The sequence below is a fragment of the Terrapene carolina genome, unplaced genomic scaffold, assembly GCF_002925995.2.
Source record: "Terrapene carolina triunguis isolate 2854851 unplaced genomic scaffold, T_m_triunguis-2.0 Scaffold247, whole genome shotgun sequence".
NCBI lineage: Eukaryota > Metazoa > Chordata > Testudines > Emydidae > Terrapene > Terrapene triunguis.
Genome location: NW_020664598.1, coordinates 8662581 through 8686872, shown reverse-complemented (window position 1 = coordinate 8686872; position 24292 = coordinate 8662581). Strand labels below are relative to the sequence as shown.

Here is a 24292-nt window from a genome sequence, read left to right as displayed (position 1 = left end):
TTCCTGGGGGAAGGAATGAAGCACCGCCTCACTCTGCACAAAACAGCTGGAGGATGTGGTGGTGGTATCCACCTCAACTTCTAGCCCATGGTTAGAGCACTCGCATAAGATGAGGGAGACCCAGGTTCAATCTGCCCCCTCAGGCAGATGGGGAGAGGATTTGGTTGAAGAGGATCTCCCATCTCTCACCAGAGCTCTAACTACTGAGTTGTGGGTTATTCTGATGTGGGCTCCCTCAATTTCTCCTGTTGAAGCTGTTCCATTTTGGATAAATACTTAGTCATTGGGCAAGAGAGAATGATGCTGTAGTTCAGTGGTTAGGCTACATACCTGGGAGGTGGGAGACTAAGCTCGAGTCTCCCTGCTTCCATGACTAATTATTCATACACAGTTGAACAACTTCAACAGGAGAGTGAGAGAAACACCCACATCAAGTGGGAGGCAGGTGCCTAACTTAGGTGGATCAGGGCCTTAGTTACTAATGAAAAAAGTTCTTCCACATCAGTAGTGGTCTTAAGAATGCAAAACAAAATGGTGGGCTTGGTCTCTCCCATCTTTACTACTAGTTTTTTGCACAGCCTTCTGTTATCTCATGTGCAGCTGTATCCATTAATATCAAACCAGAGACACATTCTGCATTGTCTTCTTCTCTATAAGAAGTTGTAAAGTCTGGGAGATTAGGAAATGAGTTAACACTCCCACTCCCCTGTCAGTCTATTTCAACTATCCCACAATTCATGTTTTCTTAAAGGTAGTTAGAGAGAAAATATGGGTGAGGGAAGATCTTCTATGGGACCAAAGCCGGTTAGTGAGAGAGAAGTTTTTGAGCCACACAGTGCTTTTCAGGGCTTGAATGGTCCCTTAGAATATGTGTTAATTACTTATGCTAAACAATCTGTTCCACCTTGCATTTAGCTGTGACCCTGGATGTACCTTTCCCAGACCAGAAGAAGAGCTCTGTGTAGCTCAAAAGCTTGTCTCTCACCTATACATATTGGTCCAATAAAAGAGATTACCTCATGCAACTTCTCTCTCTAATAGCCTGGGACCTATACAGCTACAACTATACTGCATACAACAACTTAAAGGTAGCCGTCACAATACAGGTTACAACCTTGCTTTTGCCAGCATTGCTGCTGGACACTGACTCCTAAGACCTTAGATAGTAGGATCAGCATTCACATAAGTTCCTTTCTATGTGCTTATGCCATCACATGTCCCACAATCATTAGATTAAGAATAAAGGAAACCATCTGACTGTTTCTGTAACATTCACCCTATAGGAGGCTTCCAAAAGGCAGACTGACACTAGGATTCATTTTTTTAAAAAACGGTATAAAAATACAATATAAAACAATCACAACACCTTTTCGCCTTCTGTGTTGCTCTCAAAAATATTCGCACTCATGGATTCTTCCCCTAGAGACTCGGTGACACGGACCACAAAACCAAGCAGTCTCTTGTTATCCTGATGGGCAGCAAACTGTGTCACGCTGGCAAGTTCAAACTGGAAAAGCAGATTAGAGAACTTTAAAACTAGCAAAAGCTCAACTAGGTTGGGAGACCAATCCTCTCTGGGATTAAATGTTATCAGTGCAGAGGGAAACAATCAAAGAGATGTTGCAATTATTTAAACTTTACTATCAAGATGAAGAATTACTTACAGTTGTTCGTGTAACTTGGGTTTGAGGATCTATTAACCTGCAATTATAAAAAGTTTTAAGTAAGAATACTGAGCACTCTGTAATGACTTCGGCCATATAGCTTGAACCAGGGGTTCTCAAACTGGGGGGTTGGGACCCCTCAGGGGGTCGCAAGCTGTCAACCTCCACCCCAAACCCTGCTTTGCCTCCAGCATTTATAATGGAGTTAAATATATAAAAAAGTATTTTTAATTTATAAGGGGGGTCACATTCAGAGGCTTGCTATGTAAAAGGGGTCACCAGTAAAAAAGTTTGAGAGCCACTGGCTTAAACCTTTTACAAAAGAAAGAGGATCATTATACCTATTTAACACCTGGGGAAACTGAGGCACGCACTTGAACTGATTTGCCTAAAGTCTTGCCGTAGGTCAGTGGCAAAGCCAGGAATGGCATTCAGCTCCCCTGACTCCCAGCCCAGTGCCCTTTGCCATGCTGCCTTTCTGATGGCATAGGAAACTTGGAATAGCCTATATGCCATAAACTAGTACTACACAGGTTTGTACTTGTACATTATCAAATTAATAAAAACACCCAAAATAAAGTTTTTTTTCTCCCCAAGTGTGTGTGTGAGAGACCTGACTTGTGCACTGGCTCGCCTATCAAAGTTTTGATGGGGAGGCAGCTTTGACATTTATTTAAAAGCAATAAAAACCGGACAAGTGATCTATTTTGCAGTATTGTGTTTCAAATTCGAAGTGAAGTAGGAGTGTCTGCACAGAGGCGATCTTTCTAGACCTCTCTGCTACTGTTCTTGAAGTAACATGCAGCCTTGCTGCATCCTGAAAGTTTGGATGGGATGATTTCTAACTTGTGAGACAAGAAAGGACCCACTTTAATGTGAGTTGGAGTCCTCTACAACAGCAAGTCCCAGGAGCTGGGGCCCCCAATTTCAAACTTTTAGATGATACCAGAGCAACTTTTGGCTTTGTTTATTGCTAGAACTTACAGTCTCACTCTAAAGAGATCTGAGTGGGGGGCCCAGTCATTGGTCTGTTACAAAAGGCAATGGTTACAGCGTGGATGCTATATCCTCCTCCACTGTAGTGACACAATTGGCTTTATAATTAAAAAAATTATGCCTGTAACAATGGGCCTTTCCCTGTTCAAACTTTTGTTGTTCTGTCTGTAGAGATCCATATGTGCAAATCTCTTACTCTTTGGGGAAACAAAGGTGGTGTATTTAAAAACACCCTGTCGCCTGTAGATACCTCAAATGGAAAACAGAATGGTAGGGCTGAGTGTGTTAAGAATTTTACTCTACCTGAGACTCTTGGTGGTGACCATTAGATGGGATTCAGTTGTACGGAAGATGTTATGGATGGCACGAGCAGCCAACACTTGCCTCATAGCTTCATAAATCACCTCATTTGTATCATCTGATTGAACAGCCATAGATCCTAAAAACCGAACTACAAACATCTGCTGCAAGAGTGAATCTGGAATACAAAGTAATGGGCTCCTGTACTACATTGATTCATGCCTGTGTTCAGAGTTATCAAATATCTAATTACTACCAGAACTGTTCTGAAAAACTACGGTCAATTACCGGGTCCTAACTTGGGATAACTGTGCTTTTCACATCATTTCCTCTTCAATCATATTCCCTGTTAGCCAGGTTTTAGTCTGACCCAGCTTTACCAAATGCTTGGATTGCGTGCAAGTGTAACAAATAAGAATTACAGCAGACAAATATATATTAAATTTTGTAACTGATTAATTTTTTATTAAAGTTTTTTTCTTTTTGACTTGTTGTAATACCACCCTTGGTCTTTCTCTCACTGCTGCTCCAGCTCTGGGATGGCTGATTATTAAGTAGTTGGACTGATTTTATTTATCACTCTTAAAAACTGTACAATAATTTTGCAGAAAGCCTCAGGTTCTAATCTCATGTGATAACATTTCTGTTTCAAATTCCTCGCTTATTGCATACTAAGTGCCCATCTCCATCACAAGCTCTTATTTACTATTTGTATTATACAGCAGCACCCAGAAGTGTAGGGCCCTACCAAATGCATGGTCTATTTTGGTTAATTTCAGTCGTAGGATTGTAAAATTACTCAATTTCATGGTTTCAGATGTTGACATCTGAAATGTCACCGTGTTGTAACGGGGCAGAGGGCGTCACTGGGAGGAGTCGCAAAGCTGTTGTAAGGGGGTCACGGGATTGCTACCCTTGCTTCTGTACTACCTTCAGACCTGGGCTCTGAAGGCAGCAGCCACAGAGCTTGCTGCAGTCGGCGGAGGTACCCGGAGGTGGGTCTGATCCCCCCCCCCCCAATAGTAGCTATACAGGGGAAGAGGAAGTTCCATTCCTCCCCAGCCCTGCCGGGACTAGCAGCTGGAGCCTGGTGCATGGTAGGAGCCCCCAGCTGGGGCATCCCAGCCCTACCCCTTCCCCCCCTCCAATAGCTAGATTTCATGGTTTGTGATGCGTTTTTCACGGCCATTATTTGGGTAGAGCCCTACCCATAAGCCTCAGTCGGGATCAGAGGCCCCTTATATTAGGTCAGCGTTTCTCAAACTGGGGCTCCCAACCCAAAAGGGGGTTGCAAGACTATTGTTGAGGGGGGGTCGTGAGAACAGCGGCTGCTGGTCAGGCACCCAGCACTGGGCTGAAAAACCATCTATAAAGCCGTTAATAACACTATACATATGCTTCTAACTATTACTCCATTATAATGAGCCAAAAAAGTGTTTACCTTCCTCATCGTTCTTGCTGTCTTCAGATTCTCCAAATGGGTTTGTGCGCCTGAAAAATATTTTTAAGAAAATCTAATCACATATGTGCTCAGAGCAGCAGATTGATTTTATGAAAGTTCTCATTATCGGTTTGAATGATCATACACAAATGTTGTAAAGGGAATAGCCCTTTCCTCTCAAACCGTTTGGTCAAATTTGTTGAACGTTAGCTGGCTGTACCTGCCACCTCTGTTTTGATCCAGGAATTCAGTTGCAGGAAGTACCATGTCAAACTGAATCGGCGTTCCAGGTGCTATTAGCTCTGTGCAGTCAGGTTTGGTGGACAGTTCTTTAGGGATGATCTTGTCACTCTCCATCTCCATATTCTTCACATTCTGGCTACATTGAAAATGGAGAAAGGTTTTGAATGAAAATGTAATGTCATAACATTGGAAGGAAGACAGGTTTACACCAAATCCCAGCGTTCATTGCCCCCAATAAGCAAACTGCAATATTAACACGTCACTGAGGCTACTAACTGAATTTCTCTTCCTCTTCATCGTAATAAATAAAATCACTTACTAGTGAAAAGAAATGTTGCTACATCCAAAAAGAAGGGGAACAAATTCCAAATGAGCTGCAGTGCCTGCTCTTGGTTACATGTTACCATGGTGAATGATGTGCGCACCACTGCCTTCTATTGGTTATAATCAGAACTGCGCCAGTGTATCTGCTCAAGTATTAGAGACCTGTGTTTATTGAGCAGAGAGGATCTGAGCTGCCTATCTGTGAAGTCCTGAATGGCAAGGGAATGGACATAATGACAACCACCAAAGTTCCCAGATGTCACAGATTTGGTACAATACTCAGGAGCAAACTGTGTGTTTTATGTAACATTCGTCCCTGTTCTTCCTCACAGAGTTCCTCAGGGTGTGGAACTGCTTTTGAATTTCCTACAACTGCAGAAATCCCCTACCGATATTTAAGCTTATTTATTTTGATAGCAGAATCTTGATTTTCTGTTTGTACACAGAATAACGCAGAGCTAACTCTCTGCAACCCAACTAACATTTTTCCTCCATGTAACAAAATTCAATGCAGGTATTTTCCCTAGTTATTCATTATTAAATTATCCAGGGCAACGTAAAACCCTGACCAAAGTAAAATTCCCACCTCCTGAGTGAAATGGGAAAGCAAGTATGCAGTGTAGTTGTAGCTGTGTCGGTCCCAGGATATGAGAGACACAAGGTGAGTGAGGTAATAGCTTTTATTGGACCAACTTCTGTTGGTGAGAGAGACAAGCTTTTGAGCCACAGATATTCTCACCCACCTTCTCTTTCTCATTTGACTGGCACTTCCTATGGCTTGTGGGAGCCTATGAGGTCCCTAAGGAATCACAGTAAACTGGGAAGGACTAGTTTTTAGCTGGAAGTCAGTATGGAGTGAAAAAAGGTGAAACTTTTGAAGGGTTAGTGATTAGATATGCACAAGCCAGTAAGAAATACATAAGCTGGAAAAAATCACAGCAGGACTGTATACAAAACTCATACAGACGTTTTTACCTACTAAAGTTTGATAGAGACACTCTACTCTAATTTGCTCTACTTTATTTAGTGCTCTGCTTTTAGGGTCATGCATTCAGAGCATGAATATAGTCAGTCTCTGGAGCTGGCTCTGGACCCCAGTCACAGAGACTGAGGAGTTCTTGCTGGTCAAGAGGCTGGATTTCTCAAGAAAAATTCAATGGAAAACGTACGTTTGTGTGTTTTTTACATCCAGGTGCACGCAGCTTCATTAACAACCTCTATTCGGGGATAGAGGCTTTAACACCTGACTTGAATGGGTCCAGGAGCAGACCCAGCGAAGACTGCAAGACGGCTCCTTGTGCTGGTTTCAGAGTACACACAGGACTAGGGCAAGGCAGTCTACATTAAATTTGTATGGTGACAGCACTCAAGGGCCCCCAATTAGTAATCAGGACCCCATTGTGCTGGGCACTATACAAGCATATAATAAAATTGTCCCTGTCCCGAAGAGTTTACAATCTAAGTACTGTGTCTGTTTCATGACAAATGAACAGGAGAAACCCCACCTGTACGTTAAAATTGGAAGTGGCTGGGGCCTCGATCCTGCAAGCTGGACTGTACGCAGCAGAGCCCTGAACTCATATGGGATCCCACTGCCTTCACTTTGGGCTTCCCACATCTCTCTTGCCCCGTAAGCAGAGTCTGACTGACTGCACAACAGCAAAAACCACTCCTACAGAAAAGCAAGTTTTACCTGGGACGCAAACTTTCATGTTTTTTTCCGAAGCTTGTGATGGGGGTCACTGCCTGAAGGGCTGTCTGATTTAACTTGATAGCAACAGCCTACAAAACAAAATGACATTTCACCCTTACAGCAATGCTATGGGTCCTGTGCTACACCAACAAAGCAAGTTGGAAAGAGCAGATCAAAACAAACAAGCTCTCACCTCTGGATTGTCGGTGAGATAGATCTGCCTGGAGATGTTGTTGATCGCACATATCCACTGTAAGGAGAAAAGAAACTGAACACTCCAAACTATTTAAGGGATAAGAAAGTAAAAACGTTAACCAGTGAAATATTTTACCTCCTCGTATTCTTTTTTACTTTCTGCTTGAAGGGTTATCCCCCTAAAACACAAATACATTAGATTCATGTTTTTCTTGTATCATTGTTATATTACATGCACTCACTCTCCCTGCACACAGAGACAGTTTCAAGGGGGGAGACTCAATAATCTCGCAAGTTCATCTTTAACTACTGCGATTCTACATCACAGATAAGGCTGTAAGAAAATCACAAGCCGTGATTTCGCTGGGGAAACTGCAACTTTTAAACACACACCACAACTTTCTATAGCTGCCGTGAATTTGTGTGGTGTTGCGCCAGGTTGCAATACCACTCACTCAGCTTTGCGAGCTGCTGTGCAGGGTTGCAATGCCATTCAAACCTGGTCCAGCTGCCCTTCCGTCATGCTGGCTTTGAGAGCCAGGCAGGACACACGGTGTCCCTTCTGTGCTGCTGCCCTGCTCGGGAAGGCCGGCTGCGTACCTTGGCAGAAGGTGCTGCAGCTTACATGGTGGTGTACCTGTTTCTATTTTTGTGTGCGGTTATTTGTTTTGTGGTACTTGAACTGACCACACCAAAACCACAGCTTTAACAAGCCACGGCTGCAACTTTCGCACCAAAAAAATCATGACTCTGTTACAACCTTAATCCATAGAGTTATACTGGATACCTGGCTCTGCACTTGTGATGATGGTACTCACGAGTACTTCAGCTAATGAAGCTTTCACAGCACTCTGAGGTAGGCAAGTCGGTATTATTCACATAGAGAACTGAGCTATCATAAATCTACAGAGGCAGTGAATGTCAGAGCCAGCATTATTCTGGAGTACCGGACTCCTAAGTCCTACACTCCGGCTACTAAATTGTGCCTCTCTGTGAGCAGCCAGCTGTGTGAATACCCTATTCCTAAAGGACACAACATTCATCATTTATGCAACGTGCGCACTTGATTTAAATGTGCAAAAATCTATTTCCTGTAGGTCAGCGTTATGATGGCAATCCAGCTCAGTTCAAATGGCTGTCACTTAGGGCTGGTCTACACATACCCCCCAAATCGAAGTAAGGTACGCAAATTCAGCTACGTGAATAACGTAGCTGAATTCGACATACCTTACTTCGACCTTACCGCGGTTCAGACGCGGTCCACACGCGGCAGGCAGGCTCCCCGTCGACTTCGCGGTACTCCTCTCGCTGAGCTGGAGTACCGCAGTCGACGGGGATCACTTCCTGGTTCGATTTATCGCGTCCAGACCAGACGCGATAAATCGAACTCGGAACTTCGATCCGCAGCCGTCGAACTAACCGGTAAGTGTAGACTAGCCCTAAGGAACTGTGTTAACACAACCATTAGGCATTCTGAAACCCCATCTGGTACACCGGACATGACTGGTTGCTCTCTAACAGAAAACTTGTGACCCATACGATTTTCCTGTAGGAGTGGTGATCTGAAAGCAATATCGTCGGTCTTCACAGTCCACTGCCATTACAGAGCAGTTATCCAGATCCTGAATCAGTCCTCCAGCTACTGCTCCCCTGGGCTGGCACATCAGGTTTCCCCCTTGAGTGAAGAAATAGAGTCTGTCCCAGGTTGTAGTCACCAGGCCTGTTTTACTATAGGGAACACACAGTATTAAGACCAGTTAGCACAGTATTTCTAGTTAGAAATAACCCCAATTCAATTCCTGGATCAGAAACCACCCCCACCAAACTCTGAGCAGGTCCTGCTGCAGATGCAGGGCTGATCCTTATTGTCAAACATGGATCTTTGTAACTTGTAAACTAAATTTCAACAAACATGTCAAAGACACCCAACCACAATGGAGACTCATCCCCAGGGCAAGCTGAAGGGTTATGGGGCAGTTGGTTTTGAGTGATCCAAGTTTAAAACGAACAATCATTTGCAATATTTCCTAGCTGCGAACAGCAGAAGGTTTAGGGCCAACAACTGAGATGAGGCTGCATGGAATTTTATTGTACTCAATAAAAAACAAAAAAGATACAGTAGAACCTCAGAGTTATGAACACTTTGGGACTGGAGGTTGTTTATAACTCTGAACAAAACGTTATGGTTGTTCTTTCAAAAGTTTACAACTGAATATTGACTTAATAGCTTTGAAACTTTACTCTACAGAAGTAAAATGCTGCTTTTAACCATCGTAATTTAAATGAAACAAGTACAGAAACATTTTCCTTACCTTGTCAAATTTTTTTTTTTAGTTTTTTTTTCATTTAACAGTACGGTACTGGCCTTTTTGTTTTGTTTTGTCCCTGCTGCTGCCTGATTGCAAACTTCCAGTTCCAAATGAGGTGTGTGGCTGACCGGTCAGTTCATAACTCTGAGGTTCTACTGTACTTTTAAGTGATCAGGAGCAGCAGAAATTTCAACACAAATGGGCATAAATTTTGAAAAGTTACACTTCTACAAAGAGACTCTTATATTGAAAGTACATTCTTCTATGGAGTCATTTACACGATGCTGTAACCCATCTCTTACACTGCTGTTAAACGGTAACATTTGTAATCCAGTTAACTAGCAAAAACTGTTCAAATTAAATGGAAACTGACATTTAAGTTATTTCAAAAAACACAATAATCAGACCCCATCCACCTCTGCTCCTCTTCCATATACATAACTCCTGCTGAAGTCAATGGGAGGGTTAGTAAAAGAAACTCTGCAGGATTGAGCTCTAGTGGGGTACACGTTCAACGCTATGGACCTGGTTTCTCTGTACCACTCCTGATGGTGTAAAGGGAAATTTGTGGTGAAAGCCCTAAAATCCAAAATCTAGCTCCTCCTTGTAAGCAGTATTGCATTTTCATTAGCCCATAAAAGAGAGAACATCCTGATCCCAGTCTCAGAGGCTCCAATGAGCTGCAGACCTCAATCCAACATGACATTTTATTTTTAGACACTCAAATGCACGAATTCAGGCCTTGTAGGTGAATTCAGGTAGAGGGAAAACCAATTAGTCACAAAGAGGAAGACTTTCAAAAGCCCCTAAAATGTCTTAGGCTCCTAAATCCCATTTTCTAAGGTGATTTAGGAACTGAAAGGTAAAAATTTCAAAAGTGCCTAAATGATTTAGGAGTCTTAATCCCACTGATTTTCAATGAGATTTGGCCCTGAAATCACTTAGGTGCTTTTGAAGATTTTACTCAAAGAATCTTCATGGTAGAAATAATGCAGAAATCAACCACCAGTCACACAGACAAACACGGTGGACTATCCTTCTTACTTTCTAAGATTAAGGTAGCCAGCCTTCTGAATAAGGTTTCTGTTGATTGCTGGTGAGGTGACATCAGAATCGGGGGTGTAAACAGACTCATTAACTGAAAGCAAGTCCTGCTGGGATACTCTCATGGCGTCAGCTTCAACATCCAACTCTCCCTGTATGCTGGAAAAAATCAAACCCGTTTTACTGTCAGTCAGTTAACCCAGGGACACATAACGTATTGTATGCTACTGTGGCACAGCTGGATTAAATGCACAAAAGGTGTTTACACACGGTTCCCTGCTGGTTTGGAGTAGTGGAAAGAGAAAGTGATTTTTACATGGATTTAAATAGGAAAAATAGTTATAAGAATACACATGAAAGGATCTCTATGAGCACTTGGTCAATGAATACAGGAAGGAAAGAAGGAATGGAGAGAGATGAAGATTAAGGAATTGCTCCCAGTAAATTAATCTGGGATTACAGAAACAAGATGCACCTGCAAAGGAGACATTGAAAACTTGTGTAACACAAGTAAGGCTGTGTTTTTAATTTGGTAGTGACAGTATCGCCAGGTTCTTCACTTGGTGTTTGTCCTGAAATTCTGGTGTTTAAGAACGTGTGCTTGGCAGCTAGTTTACTGTAGGCATGCTGTACAAACACATTTACTGTATTTCTAAGAAAACAGCATTTACTGTGAACATATTTCAAACAGTACTGTGTTTTTTCTTGGAATGAGTACTGTTTGCACCAAGGATGGCGGTTTTCTTCCCCGAACATTATAAAGGAGAGTGATATGGAGAGAGGAGATATGAAAATGACCAAAAAGCATGATATGATGGCAGGATTATTTTCTGTTTGTCACAGGAACAGCCAAGAAAGGGGCCCCATTGTGGTAGGCACTGCACAAACACAGCGTAGTACACGGTCCGGGCCCCAAAGAAGTTACAATCTAAATAGAGATGACAGGCACAGGGTGGGGGAAGGGGTGGAATACACAAGCAGATCAAGCAATGTGATAGCGGCAAACAGCATGTTAGGTCCATTATTTTGGGGACGGGGGGGGGTGTGAGTGAGCAGTTTAGTTAGAAGGGGATAAGCTACATGGAAAGAAAAGGGAAGGGGCTGAGGGGGACAGGGCAGGATAGTGGAGTGAAGCTAAGGTGAAGAGACTGTGAGGAATGCGAAATGCTAAACATGAACCGTGAAAATCAGGCTGGGTTGCTTTGTTTTTTTGAGACACAAACAAAGCTTCAAGCAGCCAAATAGCATTGTGCATATGCGTTTTGATGGAAGCTGAGCAAACAGATGCAGTCATTAATACTAAATCGGTATGTTCCTAGTAATGTTCCTGCTGGGCTTTATAATAATGTGCCTTGGCTTTCGTAGAACTGGTTTGGTTATTTCTGAGAACTGCGTGATTAACTGGAGTTCCTGTCACGGAACCACTGATTAGTTGATCAGAGCCTTTCAACAGTGTGCTACCCACTTTCAGAAATGCTCTGGTGGCAGCTGTCAGCATACAGAAGGGCAGCAGAGTTCTCCATCAGTCACACAGGCCTGGACTCAAAGGGCCAGATTTTTCACCCTTATTCACACTGAGTTGACTTCCATGATTTACTCACCTGAGTGTTATTCCATGTGAGTAAGGTTTGCAGAATCTGACCCAATCTGAAGCTGCCACAACTGTCTTATCTAGAGGTCTTGGAGGAACAATACAAGGAATTGCTACTTAAGGAAACACAAGTGATTTGGGGCTAAAACTCAGGTTCCCTTTTTTAGTAGGGGCTCACAAAACCGCTTACAAATAGACTTTTTTTTTAAATCCCTGTAAACAGGAGGGGCAGAGTGGGTTCAAACATTCCCCTGCATTACTGGAAACCCTAACCCCGCCGTACTGGTTAGTGCCAAAAAACCAGAAAGTGACAGACTAAACAAAAGTCTGACCATTCTAGATCCATTGTTCAATATTAAAGAAATGGAAAAAGGGAATTTGGCAGCATAAATCTTGAGAAGTATGTTAGATTTTAAAAATTCTTTCTATTGTAACACTGTTATTGGAAACATCAATAAGATTTTTTTTTTTAATTTCTATTTTCCTCTTGACAGTGTCCCTTCCAGTGCAGTGAAGTCAAGTCTTTCACTTTTGTAACAAGTTTAAAATAATAAAATCTTCCACCTAGACATGATTTAGAAAGCAGACATGGTTAGAATTAAACAAGCAGAACCCAAATCTGTCTTCACGTCCCTGCGTAACTCCCATTGTGGTGAATGGTAACTGCAAAAGGGTCTCAAAGTACAGAATTCAACCTGGAGAAATAAAAATACACGGATGCAGCAACAGACACACTACAGTGCTGTGCAAACATGGATCCAGTCTCTCACTATTATGCATTTTCAGCTTCGGAGTAATTTCACATTCATTGATGCTGCCTGTACTAATGTGAAAAGAGAGCTAAGAGGTCTGTGTCATTGAACGCTAGCAGACTACCTCTATACTGTCTTTTTAGTCCTAATGCTTGAGCCAATCAGAAGGCAACATTTTAACTGATTTCCGTGACCTGATGGACCAATCAGACATACTATTAGACTAAGTCCTGCCTCTGCAATGCCTCCATTAGAAGCTCATATTTGGCCAGACATCCCTCCTGCCCAAAGAGCCATTCTGGGCTCAGTCAGGAAGCGACTGTGGGTCTGTATGCCCTTCTGTGTGGTGTCGGCCATTATGAAAAGCCTTAAAGACCGACAGGGTAAGTTTGATGATATTCTTCCTCGGTTATAAAAATGGTGGTTAGCTAAAAGTGAGACACGATGGGTGCGATCCCCAGGTGCACCGCAACAGCTTTTGGCTCACCTGGGGAGAAGGGGAACATAGGTGACTTTACACCACCTTCCTGCACCCTCTGTTTCCTGATGCTGGGGTCTGCCAGCCCTATTCCGCTGAGAATTCCCCTAGTACAGGCTAATCCTCAGAGGATCAAAGCAGCAGCTGGGGATGATGTTCTAACCACAGTGTCGTTCTAAAAGAATGAACAAGGAAGGTCACTGTTTTCAGAATAGGAAAGAAGAAAGCAGTTTAATATTAAGACCAAGGTATATTATGGAGCACTATTAATAACATTCAGGGTCAAAACGGTACCTATTTAAGCCTGTCTTCTAAGAAAAATGAACAAAGAGGATCCCTGATAATAGGGTTGGTTGCTAAAATGGGACTTTCAATCCTTTGTGGCCTTCTGATGTTTTGGTAGCTGTTGCTGGGGCCATGGGAATCTGTAAACACCAAGCCGACTTCTGAGCTGCGGAGGCCATCAAATGGAAAAAGGAGGTATAGCTATACCTGACCTATGCAGCTGCTACTCTGATTGTCCTAACAAGTAAAGGGGTGAGAGCAGGTTCTACAGCTAATAGAATTATGAACCCGGAATTACAGAGGAGGGTCCCAAGACTTGTGACATTTCACTCCCCCTAGAGCAAGACTCTGGCTAGATGGAATGAAGAAAAAGTTCTTCCTTTTTTCAGCAATGGAAAGCGGTTTTCAAAACATAGGCTGAAGATATTAGACCGAATAGTCAGCCTTCTGTATCTGGACAGGTGCTTCGCAAGGACAGTACGCTAGAAGACATTCCCCTCCTTTCAGAAAAACGATAACACCACAAAACATCGGATTTTTCTACTCACTTTTCCAAGCCCTCCAGGAGTTACTGACTGCACCCAATAGATGGCAAGGAGAGGCAAGAGAAGGTGGTATCAAATAGTTCTGACACTTAGCTTACAAAAAGAAAATCATCTGGACCTGCACATATAATTTATGCTTATTGCAATGTTTGGACTTCTGCTGGCTGGGATTCCCTCACAGCTTGTGTGTGAAACCTCTGAATGTGTGAGGCAGCAGGAGCGCCTTTAGTGCCTCCAAGACATAACAAATACTCAAAGTAACCCTACAGCCCATAGGAAATATGGCACCCCTACAGCTGGCGACTGCCTACCTGAGCCAGACAGCAAGCTGCTTCGACTGCATTTGGGGCCAGTTCTTCCATTACTGAGACCACAACCCTACACTTGATCTGCTGCTTGGAAGACTAAACTTTATAGCTCCTGTAGTTGCTGCTGTTCTTTTGAGGGTCATAGCAGTGATAGTAACCTGGATGAAGAACAGTGCATTTTAGTCCAGGTTAGGCAGGATCTGACTGACTTTCATTCTTACATAGCGTTATAGCTCTGCTTTGCAATGGCTCATTTCCAGGACTTCCCAACTTTGAAAAGCCCCACCCCCAGAAAAATAAAACCAACTGTGTTCCCTTCAATCCCACGATGTGAGGTTAAAGGCTGATCAATAGATGTAAATTTTAACTAAGTTAGATTGTATTTTAAAATGTGTCAGCTTTTTAGTGTAAGGAACGACAGTCAATATTGGATATGAGACGCTTGAATACATTATTTAAATTCTATTTAAACATGAAATAGAACATTACTTTCTATGTTTAGAACAGTGTGACTTAGTGATTTTTTTTTTTTTTTAACAGTAGTGATTGAGGCAACACTGATATTTTTCCTCTAAAAAAACCTCTCTCATATATGGAGTTTATGTGGGGCCTCAGGCTGGGCTTCCTTTCAGTGGGGCTCTGCTGGGCTCCTGGGGCTTGTCTCCTCCCTAATTGCAGGGTGGGTTGGGAAGGAAAGGCTGGCATCTCCTAAGCCCATCCACTTGTGGCACCAAAAAATATGGATCACTCGGAGGATGTATGATGATTCCTTTCTTTTTTTACAGGCTTTGATCACTGAAATAGTTAACAGTGTTGCTATTTAAAAGTATCATCATCTGCATCTTGGTAACTCATTGAGATGAATAGTGCTATTCATGCCTCTTCAAGATATTGTTTCAGTCTTGCTGCAAACTCACGCAGACACCACTGCACTGGTTACGCTTGGGTTGTGTTTTCAAGCTTCTATTCACAATCACAACAGCTAGAGACTTTTTGTTTTTAAATGAAAGCTGAGACTCTGGAGCACAAGTGAGTCCCATCTGCCTCCAGCTAGTCCTTTGTGCTTCCTCACAGGAGTGTCCACTGGCAGCAGCATAGCTGGGGGGGAGCAGGAGAGCGGCTGCTCCCCTGAGCACTCACGCGGCGCTTCCCAGCACGGGTCTTCGGCGGCACTCACTTCGGGCTCCGCTGCGTGCATCTTGTGGTGGCTCCTGCGGCCGGTGCTTCTCCTGCTCCCCCCGCCCTCGCTTTGTGGCGGCCGGGTGACGCTCCTCCCTGTGCCTGCTGTGGGGCGCCTGCTACCTTGCAGCTCCAGCTGCGCTTGGCTGAGGACTAATCCAGTGCAGGTTTCCCACAGCAGGTAGCTCCGGGTCTTTGGCAGCAATTCAGCAGCGGGTGCTTCAGTCGCTCCGGGTCTTCGGCGGCAATTCGGCGGTGGGTAATTCGGCGCGGCGGGTTCTTCAGTCTTCGGCGGCAAGACTTGGGTTTTTCTTTTTTTTCTTCTTTTTTTCCCTTTGCTGCTTTGCAGCAGGTGGTGCCTTTTTTTATGTGTTCGCTCCCCCTGCTCTTAAAACCTGGCTACGCCACTGTCCACTGGACTCTGGGAAACCCGGGCTTACTCTATAACATGTTTCTATGGTCTTAACTAGAGTGTGAAAAGTGCTCTGTATAAACAAATCTACTGTATATAGACAAAACATTCTGGCATCTCATAAATAGAAGGTACATGCTATCTCTGGGGAGTTTAAAAAATGAACTTTAGCCTACATGAATGATTTGAACCATAGGGAGGGATCTTTGTAAGGACTGTTTAATGTGGAAAGGATAAAAGTAAGTCAAAGTAGGAAAAAGGTATATAAAATAAGGAACAGTTTAGTGAAAGCCAGTCACATGCTTTTACATGCCTTTCCAAACAGTCCAGAAACAAGACGGGCGCTTGTTGGAAGTTAGAAGGCAGCAAAATTGAAGCTGAAAAAGAAAATACTTTTGTGCAAACTGTAAAGGGAACTCACTGTTGCGGGATTTTATTAAAGAGAATGGCTTAGTGAAACTGAAAAATAATTAGACACTTCTATGAACAAGAATGGCAGCTGCAGTTACGTGACTGTGGATAAAATTATGACTATCAAACTTATGTCCTGAAGCATGAGGATTGATTGCCAGCTGGGATCAGGAACAAATTTTCCAATCTTGCTATAGTATAAAACAGTTGGGCAAGTGCATTGGAGGGGGTTTTATCCCTTCCTTTGAACCAGCTGGCATTAGTCACTATCACATTCAAGATACCAGAGTACATGAACCATTGATCAATTCTGGTATGGCAACTCCTTTCTAGTACATATTCCAGGTTATTTATGACCTTTGCTCTCACATGAATTTATATTTAGAAGGCCACCAAGCCCAGAAGAGGCAGGGATTTGGATATGCCTTTGTTAAAAAACTGGAACCCTTATTTGCTTTTTACAATTTAGTGTCCCACCTAAAAGTCTGTTTAGTGCTTTATCTAATCTGTCCCAGTTAGAATGTAAGATTTAAAATGTTTTCAGGACTGTCTATAAATTTGGATTTCACTGTCAAGTTCTCGTCTAATGAGCATTAATTATAAGGAAACCAATTTCCATCTCCATTAGAAATGCAAGGAAAAACAAATGTTTGCCAAATGCATAAGGACAACATTGGGAAAATATTCAGTAAGGGCCTGATCCAAAGCACACTGAACTCAACAGAAAGACACCTATCAACTTCAATGTAGATTCTAAGCCAGCTAGGGCAAGGATTGTCTTTCTTCTATGTTTGTTCAGTACCCAGCATAATGGGGCCCCAATCCTGACTTTGGGCACTACCATAATATTAATATTCATTAATACTAAATAGACTTTACATCAGGCCCTAAACTATTAGAAAACAGAAATCAAACAATCAGATTATATAAAACAATGCTATTAAAATGGTTAGGGTTTTTTTTTGGCTTAGACTACACTTTTCCCCATTTAAAAGTTTTTCAGTGACATCACATACAGGACAAGCTTTTCAAACACAGGTGCTCAACTCCCGAATTTCTGTGCTCATGAAGGGAATTAGGTGTTTATTTACCCTCTTTATGCTCCTAAATGCTGATTTGTGTGTCCAAAGATGGGTTTTGGATGTCCTTTAAAGGTACCCAGATTAAAAAAATTGGGCGTATGGTCTTATTTAATGTACGGTATTTGGGCTTTATTCCAAAGATCCTCAATTGCCACTGGAAAAAAAAAATCTCTGGCTCTGCTATGCACGTATTCTCTGCAATGCAGATAGTATATTCCTTTTATACACACACACACACACACACACACACACACACACACACACACACACCCCTCCCTACCCATCTGTTCTTTCACACAGTGAAGTGCAAATGAAATAAAATAAAATAAAAAAATCAATAAACTCTGTTAGTCTGAGCCCAACCCTGCAGCCGTCTGGTGGAACTCCTCTCCTGAGTAAGGACTGCAGGACTGGGCCCTGTGTGGGGCAAGCCCCATCCAGGCATGGAAGGACGTTAGTAATCTTGCTTGAATTTAACACAAATAAATACAGAAAACCAAACTGAAACCTAGGTGTTGTGTTACCTTTGAACCATGTTTGAAACTGATGATAAAAAGCTGTCCATTCTTTTGGAAAACATCTCTGCTCCCTTCTTAAAAAAGTTAATCTGAAAAATATAATAAGGGTATTCTGGAAATTATCTAAGAAAGGTTTGTCAATCAAAAAATGGATGGTGGGGAAGGTGCCAAACATGATCCTGTGGTGACTCATGTCACAGACTGCCATTCAAATCTAAGACGTTATTGAAACACCAACCTCTCCTGTCCCACCTCTTCCCACCAAACATGAAGGGTAGTGACCACTGACAGTCAAATTACTAATATTAACACTATTAACTGGCCTAAAGAACCATGTCACCCCTCTTCCATCCTCCAGATTTGTCAGCATTGTGCAGAACCTAGTTATGTGGCAGTACGCACTACTGTGCCCCATACTGCTGCATAAGCTGGGGCCAGGATTTTCCCCTTAATTACGCTTATTAGGCCAGGTCTACATTAGAGACATCTGCTGGCATAGCTATGTCAGTCAGGGGTGTAAAGACGTGTATCCATGACCAACATAGCTGTGGCAGCAAAAGCCCCTACTGTACCTGCAGTTATACCAATAAACCTGTGCTTTTACCAGTATAGCGGGGGGAGGGGGGCAGGGCTGGCAGTTTTGCTGGTTTAAGCTGTGTCCATACTAGGAGTGCTTTGCTGGTATAGGATACCCATATAGCTACACCACCAAAGTACTCCTAGTGTTGACCTGGCCTGAGATGATCCTCCCTAGCAACTGTGCTCTTAATCAGCATAACCAGATGACTGCTATGGAAGAAATGGATAGGGGGCGAGGAAAACAAACCCTACTCATTCTGATCGACTACCCTTCCCAAGAAGAGTTCAGTGAGGCTATTTTAGTTAGTGGCTCTTGAGTTAGATGGACACCTATAAAACCAAGTGTTAATTCATTATTAAAGAATCAAACACTATTCATGCATTAACTATTGGTTCATATTAGATCCCATATCTTATCTTACTCCCATCTCCATGCACAGGAAGAAGCAGCTACAGCATATAGACACTAACAGTTGCTCCTCCCACCAAATTATTTCCAATATGCTAAGCCTCATACTCATCCTCTCTTTGGAATCATGAAACACAAGGCGCGCACATTTTAGCTGATCGATTAATATGGACAACTTACAGTACAAAGACAGATAGGCACTTTACAGCTTCTTATGTATGCATATGAGTTGGCTTCGGGCTGGCCTGACACTTTGCATTCTCACAGTAACAAGGCATTACCGTATAGGGCATCCAAAGTCCACGATTCCAGCTTGGCACTTTGTTTCCATACAAGCAGATAAATGGGAATGCCTTGTGTTACTCTGCAGAGAGGCCTCAGTGGTTAAAGTAGATTGAAACAGGAAGGGAAGCGCTTGCTGCACCAGCCCGGGAGGGGGAACTGTGAGAAAACACTACTCACTCTAGACAGGAAGAGGGAGCATCATTTGATTTTAGCTGGGGGAAATCAGTGCAGTATTCCCCTGCTGCGATTGACACCTGTGCCAAGAGGGAGTAAACTCCCTCTACTGGTATAAGTGGACAGAGAATTCTTATGTTACACACCTTTTGCACAGGTGGAGATGATTATGCAAAGTACAGGAGAGTTAAGAAACAGACCCACTCTATTTTTGTCCCAAGTGGAAGTATGAAGCATCAGAAATCTCATTCAAAGGCCTGTTCTCATGAGATTTCCAGCAGTTTTGCAGACTAAAGCAGTGCGGATAATTTGCAGAGAAGGCCCTGAACTACTTGACTTTTATTTGAGTTTTTTGTGGTTTCCCCCTCACTAGATAATACTGCATAGACCAGTGGTCCTCGAACTTTTTACCTCGCGACCTCCCCTTACTCCTGTCCACACCCCCACCCCCTCCAGAGCAGGCATGTGGCTCCAGGAGGGAGGGAGGGATGCGGACACGGGTAAGGGGACTGAGGCTGGAGCCATAGCTGGGGGCAGGGATGGAGCCTCAGCCACGGGCCAAGGCCAGCAGCCGGGGCCCCAGGCGCAGGGCTGGCGGCCGGCGCCAGGAGTGGAGATGGGAGGCACTTCCTCCCCACCCCCCGTGGGGGCTGGCCCAGGCCCCAGCCATGCCTCGCCCCAGCCATGCCTCCCCCCGCCCAACGTTCCTCCCTGCCCTAAGGGGGCGTGCCCCACAGTTTGGGAACCTCTGGCATAGGACTTATTATTTACACTCAGTTTCAGGTCCTGGTTCTCATTTACATTAAGTACCCTTTACATCATTCTGGCAGTGTCAATGGAACTTAAAATAGAGTGCTCAAAGTGCTGTACAAATATTAATCAATTAATCCTCCCAACACTCCTGGGCAGTAGGTTTTTAGTATTACTGCCACATATTATGGACTTGGAAACCAAGGAAGAGACTTGGCCAAAGCCACACAGCAAATCACTGGCTGAGCAAGGATTAGTATATAGGATTTCCAAGTGCACAATCCACTTGACTACACTCTCTCTCCTATTCTCCAACACATGCTCCAGTTCCTGTTCACACAAGACTCCTCATCAGCATGCTGAATATCTCATGCTGGGAAGTAAACTGTCACACAGGTGAGCTTATAAAAGCACAAAGTGAACAATGACAAATTTTGTTGTGATGACAGTTTATTGTCCATACCATTCAGCCTACAATGTGCTGATTTTGCTTTTGTGTGTGTTTTTTAAAGTAGTATCTTTATGAATAGCTAAATGTCCAACTATCTGACCATAAATAAAGCACAACTTGAGTAAGGCCTTGCAAAATTTGGTTCAATATGCACATTGTTTGAATAGAGAGAGGAAATATACAGGTTCACACCGAAAGAATAAAAATGGCAGCACAACATTTTAACAGAAAACATTTTGAATAAGGTTTTCTCTATTTTCATATGTCAGCGGCCACAACTCCTTCTATGCCAAAATGTCTTTCATATCCCAGAGACATGTTCCTTTAAGTGACATTTCCACTATCCTAGCTTTACTGTACATACCTGTCCTTGGGTGTATCCTAGCATAGGTTCCATCATTGCAATTCTCTTCCTGTACTGCAGAGCATTCAGGGCACAGTAATACTGTAATGATGAAAGATGCTGCTTCCTCCTTGCATTTGCCACCTCCTTTACTACTTCTGTCTTTAGCTGAATAAAAATTTGTGCAGAATTTAAAACTGACAGTCATGCAATGCACAATCATGTTATGGATATATCCAGATCATTTACTGATTATTTTAATGTCATCATTAAATATTTATTTTTCATTATGGGAAACAATATCTCCATGACAAGATAAAAACAAGCATTAGAAGTAAAACAAAACAATTAATATAGGCTCTACCTGGCAACATATTTAACTGCCTCTCTAACTTTAATTGAGGTATGCAGTGTAGTTATAGCTGTGTCGGTCCCAGGGTTTTAGGGAGACAAGGGGGTTGTGGTAATATATTTTATTGGACTGACTTCTGTTAGTGAGAGAGAGAAACTTCCGAGGACCTGAAGAAGAGCTCTGCGTGGCTCGAAAGCGTGTCTCTCTCACCAACAGAAGTTTCACCTCATCTCTCTTCAAGCATATGAGCAGCTCTCTGGGCTATAAATAGCACAACTACTACATATTTTAAATTGTAAGCATCAGGTTATGACTTTGGTTACATCAGCGTAAGTCTGGAGTTATTTCATTGTAGCGGAGATCAGAACCTGGTCCTATGTGTGTGTAATTCATAGAACTATTAATTCTGGGCACAAGTCACAATCTGCTGCATCTCCAAGCACATACGTCCGATACAGGAGCTAAACACTGCATTCTGATCTGCAATGCAGATCCCTTAAATCGTCTTCTGATCTTTCTAAAAGTGTAAAGCCCCCCTATTGGCCCAATCTTACGTTCTTTGCACACTTTGTACTGAGTGGGAGGCTTGGGTGTGCAAAAAATGCAGGATCAGTCCCATTGACATCACATTCATTTGCTGTAGGTGGAATGAGAATCAATATCCAAAGACCTGCCAGGCACACTGAAGAGGAGAATGTAGTCCTTCAAGCACAGCAGATATATGGCATTATTACATCACTTCAGGTACAAACACCCTGCATCAATAATCCTCTAGTACAGTGGTCTCCAAACTTTTTTGATCACGCACCCCTATCAGTAAAATTATTTTGAGCACCCCCCCCCCCCGCGCCGGCTCTACCATTTTTAAAAAAAAAAAAAAAAAAAAAAAAAGCTGCTCGGACTCCCACCTGACGAAGCAAAAAAAAAAAAAAATCTCCCCAAGGATCCTCTTGTGCACCCCACTTTGGAGACCACTGCTCTAGTACAGCATCCTCCCTTTAGAAGGTTGGTAGACAGGTGGGTTTTACAGCAGGCGGCCTATAAAAATCTTTGTGGTCATTTTGGATTTCTTCTGTCATGAAGAAGTAAGTCATCCTTACAGTTCCCCTTGCTGCTTTATGGCCTCAAATTCAACAAAACACTTAAGCACACATGTGTGACACAGAGGCTGACTCACAATCCTGGGTGCCCCGAGAAGCAGCACAACATGCCTTACTTGAAACATGTAAATAGTTCCTTCAAGTTAGGCACATGCTTCAGTACCTTTCTCAACTGAGGCCTAAAAGCTTTGTTGCTGACTCAAAAGGCAATCACTGGGAGTCTTGAGCTACTGTGGATTCAATCCACAAAACCCAGAAGTTTGTACATTTGCCAATGCTGTCGTTAAAAATGAATAAGAACCAAACTATAAAAGACTTTTTTTACCTTTTCATTTTCTCTTCTTTTTGGTAATCGGCTATACTTTGCCATGGAGAGATCATGTTCTAAAAACAAGAAGCATTTTCAGCATCATGGCATGGGTATACACACAACATGTCTCCTGTGACATAATTAGTGCATGCCATTAGAAACAAACAAAAATATGAAACATACCATTGCTAGCAAGGCCGAAAAGATCCTTTAAAGTGCTTACTTCTGAAATAAAAAAAGTCAACACTTCAGAATGAAGAGAGAGCTATATACATTGCTTATTCAAGCAGAATCACAACAAAACTAAATCCCTTTATAGGTACTTGAAGGACAGTTGCCTACGTCATTTTACTCCTACAAACAGAAATGTGTAATTTATGTTCATGTCTTGAAAATAATAAATGAAGAGCAGCACTTACAAAATATTTGCAATGAGCCGCTGGCATCTCCTATGCCCCCCGTTTGTTTCATCCATTTGGGGCTTGTCTTAAATTATAAACACCTCAAGGTAAGCACAAATGAGTTCCCAATCCTAAAAGGGGCTTTGGGGGGTCATCTGCAATATAAATAATTTCCACCTTCATGCTCTGCTGTGCTTTACATTACTATTCACTTTACCGATCCACTTCCCTCCTTACTGCAAGAAATACTTCTCTTCCTCCAATGTACCACTTGGTCACATGATGCTCCACTGCCAGTTCCCTGCTGGGACCTCAGGAAAGGAAGCATGGAAGGAAGCACCTGTACACGCAGGTAGGTAAGTTTTAGATAAACCTGCTTTACTGTACAAGCTCTGACAATGGAAAAAGATCCCGTAGGTACAGGTGTAATTTATACACGGAACCTGCAGGCTACTTTGTCCATTACCAAAGAGAAGCTGTCCTTTGCCTAAAAAATCTGCTGTTTTGAACAACATATTGCCACTGCTTAAATGACACATAGAAAGCTGTGTGCCCACCAGTGACTGCCACAGCATATGAACTAGGGCCCTGATCCTGTAACTGGATCAGACCTACTTGGGCAGACCTTTGTGCCTTTGCAGAGCCACAGTAACATCAATGTGGATGCGCTGGGGCCAATATTAAGGATACTGGGCAAAATGTTCTGATTGGGGTGAGGAAAGGTAGCTAAGTAAATAAGCTGATTTTCAAAGGTGCTGCTCTCACTACCCCCTCCCTGTGCACCGTAACTTGCATTAATCTCTTCAGTAAGAATACCCAGTAGGAAATTGTGAAAAGCTTAGAGAGAAATTGCAGGATTTGTGTTCTTCAACAAGGTACCATGTGCTCACATAGACCAAAACTGTGCTTTAGCTCAAGGCCCTCACAGTGTCTGCATTCCTCTAGTGCAAGAAGTGGGAATTCTGAGGCAGCTTCAAATAAACTAGTACATGAAGGTTTTTATTGCATCCAATATGAAAAATAAGGCTGTAAGTAGAGAATTGCTTGTACTATTATAATTAGTAGTAGTTAATTTTATCCTACACCAAATTTTCAGTGGGCTACAGATTTCTGTACTGAAAATGCATAGCTGCTCTCGGGAAACAAGAGATTTTGGCAGCCTGACAGGTAATAGATGGGACTTTGGCATCTACAGAATTGGGAGAAAGTTTGGGTTCTTGACACCTCTGGGGCTTTAGATAGTGGGGATGAGATATATCTCCTTGCCCTCTCCCCTCCTATGAACAAGGGCAGGGGTCATTTGAAATTTTGGGTGCACATTACACACACACACACACACACACACACACACACACACACACACACACA

At 42.8% G+C, this 24292-nt stretch overlaps 1 protein-coding gene across 2 annotated transcripts in view; it reads right to left on the bottom strand.

Annotated features, from left to right (window-relative positions):
• APPL2 (adaptor protein, phosphotyrosine interacting with PH domain and leucine zipper 2) overlaps positions 1-24292 on the bottom strand; it is a 57378-nt gene that overhangs the window by 2226 nt on the left and 30860 nt on the right. For both annotated transcript variants that reach the window (XM_026657489.2, XM_026657490.1), the window contains exons 6-19: positions 22707-22748; positions 22539-22597; positions 20783-20929; positions 17777-17859; positions 10210-10368; positions 8396-8584; positions 6993-7035; positions 6855-6911; positions 6662-6750; positions 4622-4780; positions 4402-4451; positions 2964-3138; positions 1665-1701; positions 1367-1507 (exon numbers count right to left, since the gene is read on the bottom strand). In XM_026657489.2, coding sequence (XP_026513274.1) covers positions 1367-1507; positions 1665-1701; positions 2964-3138; positions 4402-4451; positions 4622-4780; positions 6662-6750; positions 6855-6911; positions 6993-7035; positions 8396-8584; positions 10210-10368; positions 17777-17859; positions 20783-20929; positions 22539-22597; positions 22707-22748 — 1430 coding nt within the window. The remainder of the gene's footprint in view (positions 1-1366; positions 1508-1664; positions 1702-2963; positions 3139-4401; positions 4452-4621; positions 4781-6661; positions 6751-6854; positions 6912-6992; positions 7036-8395; positions 8585-10209; positions 10369-17776; positions 17860-20782; positions 20930-22538; positions 22598-22706; positions 22749-24292) is intronic.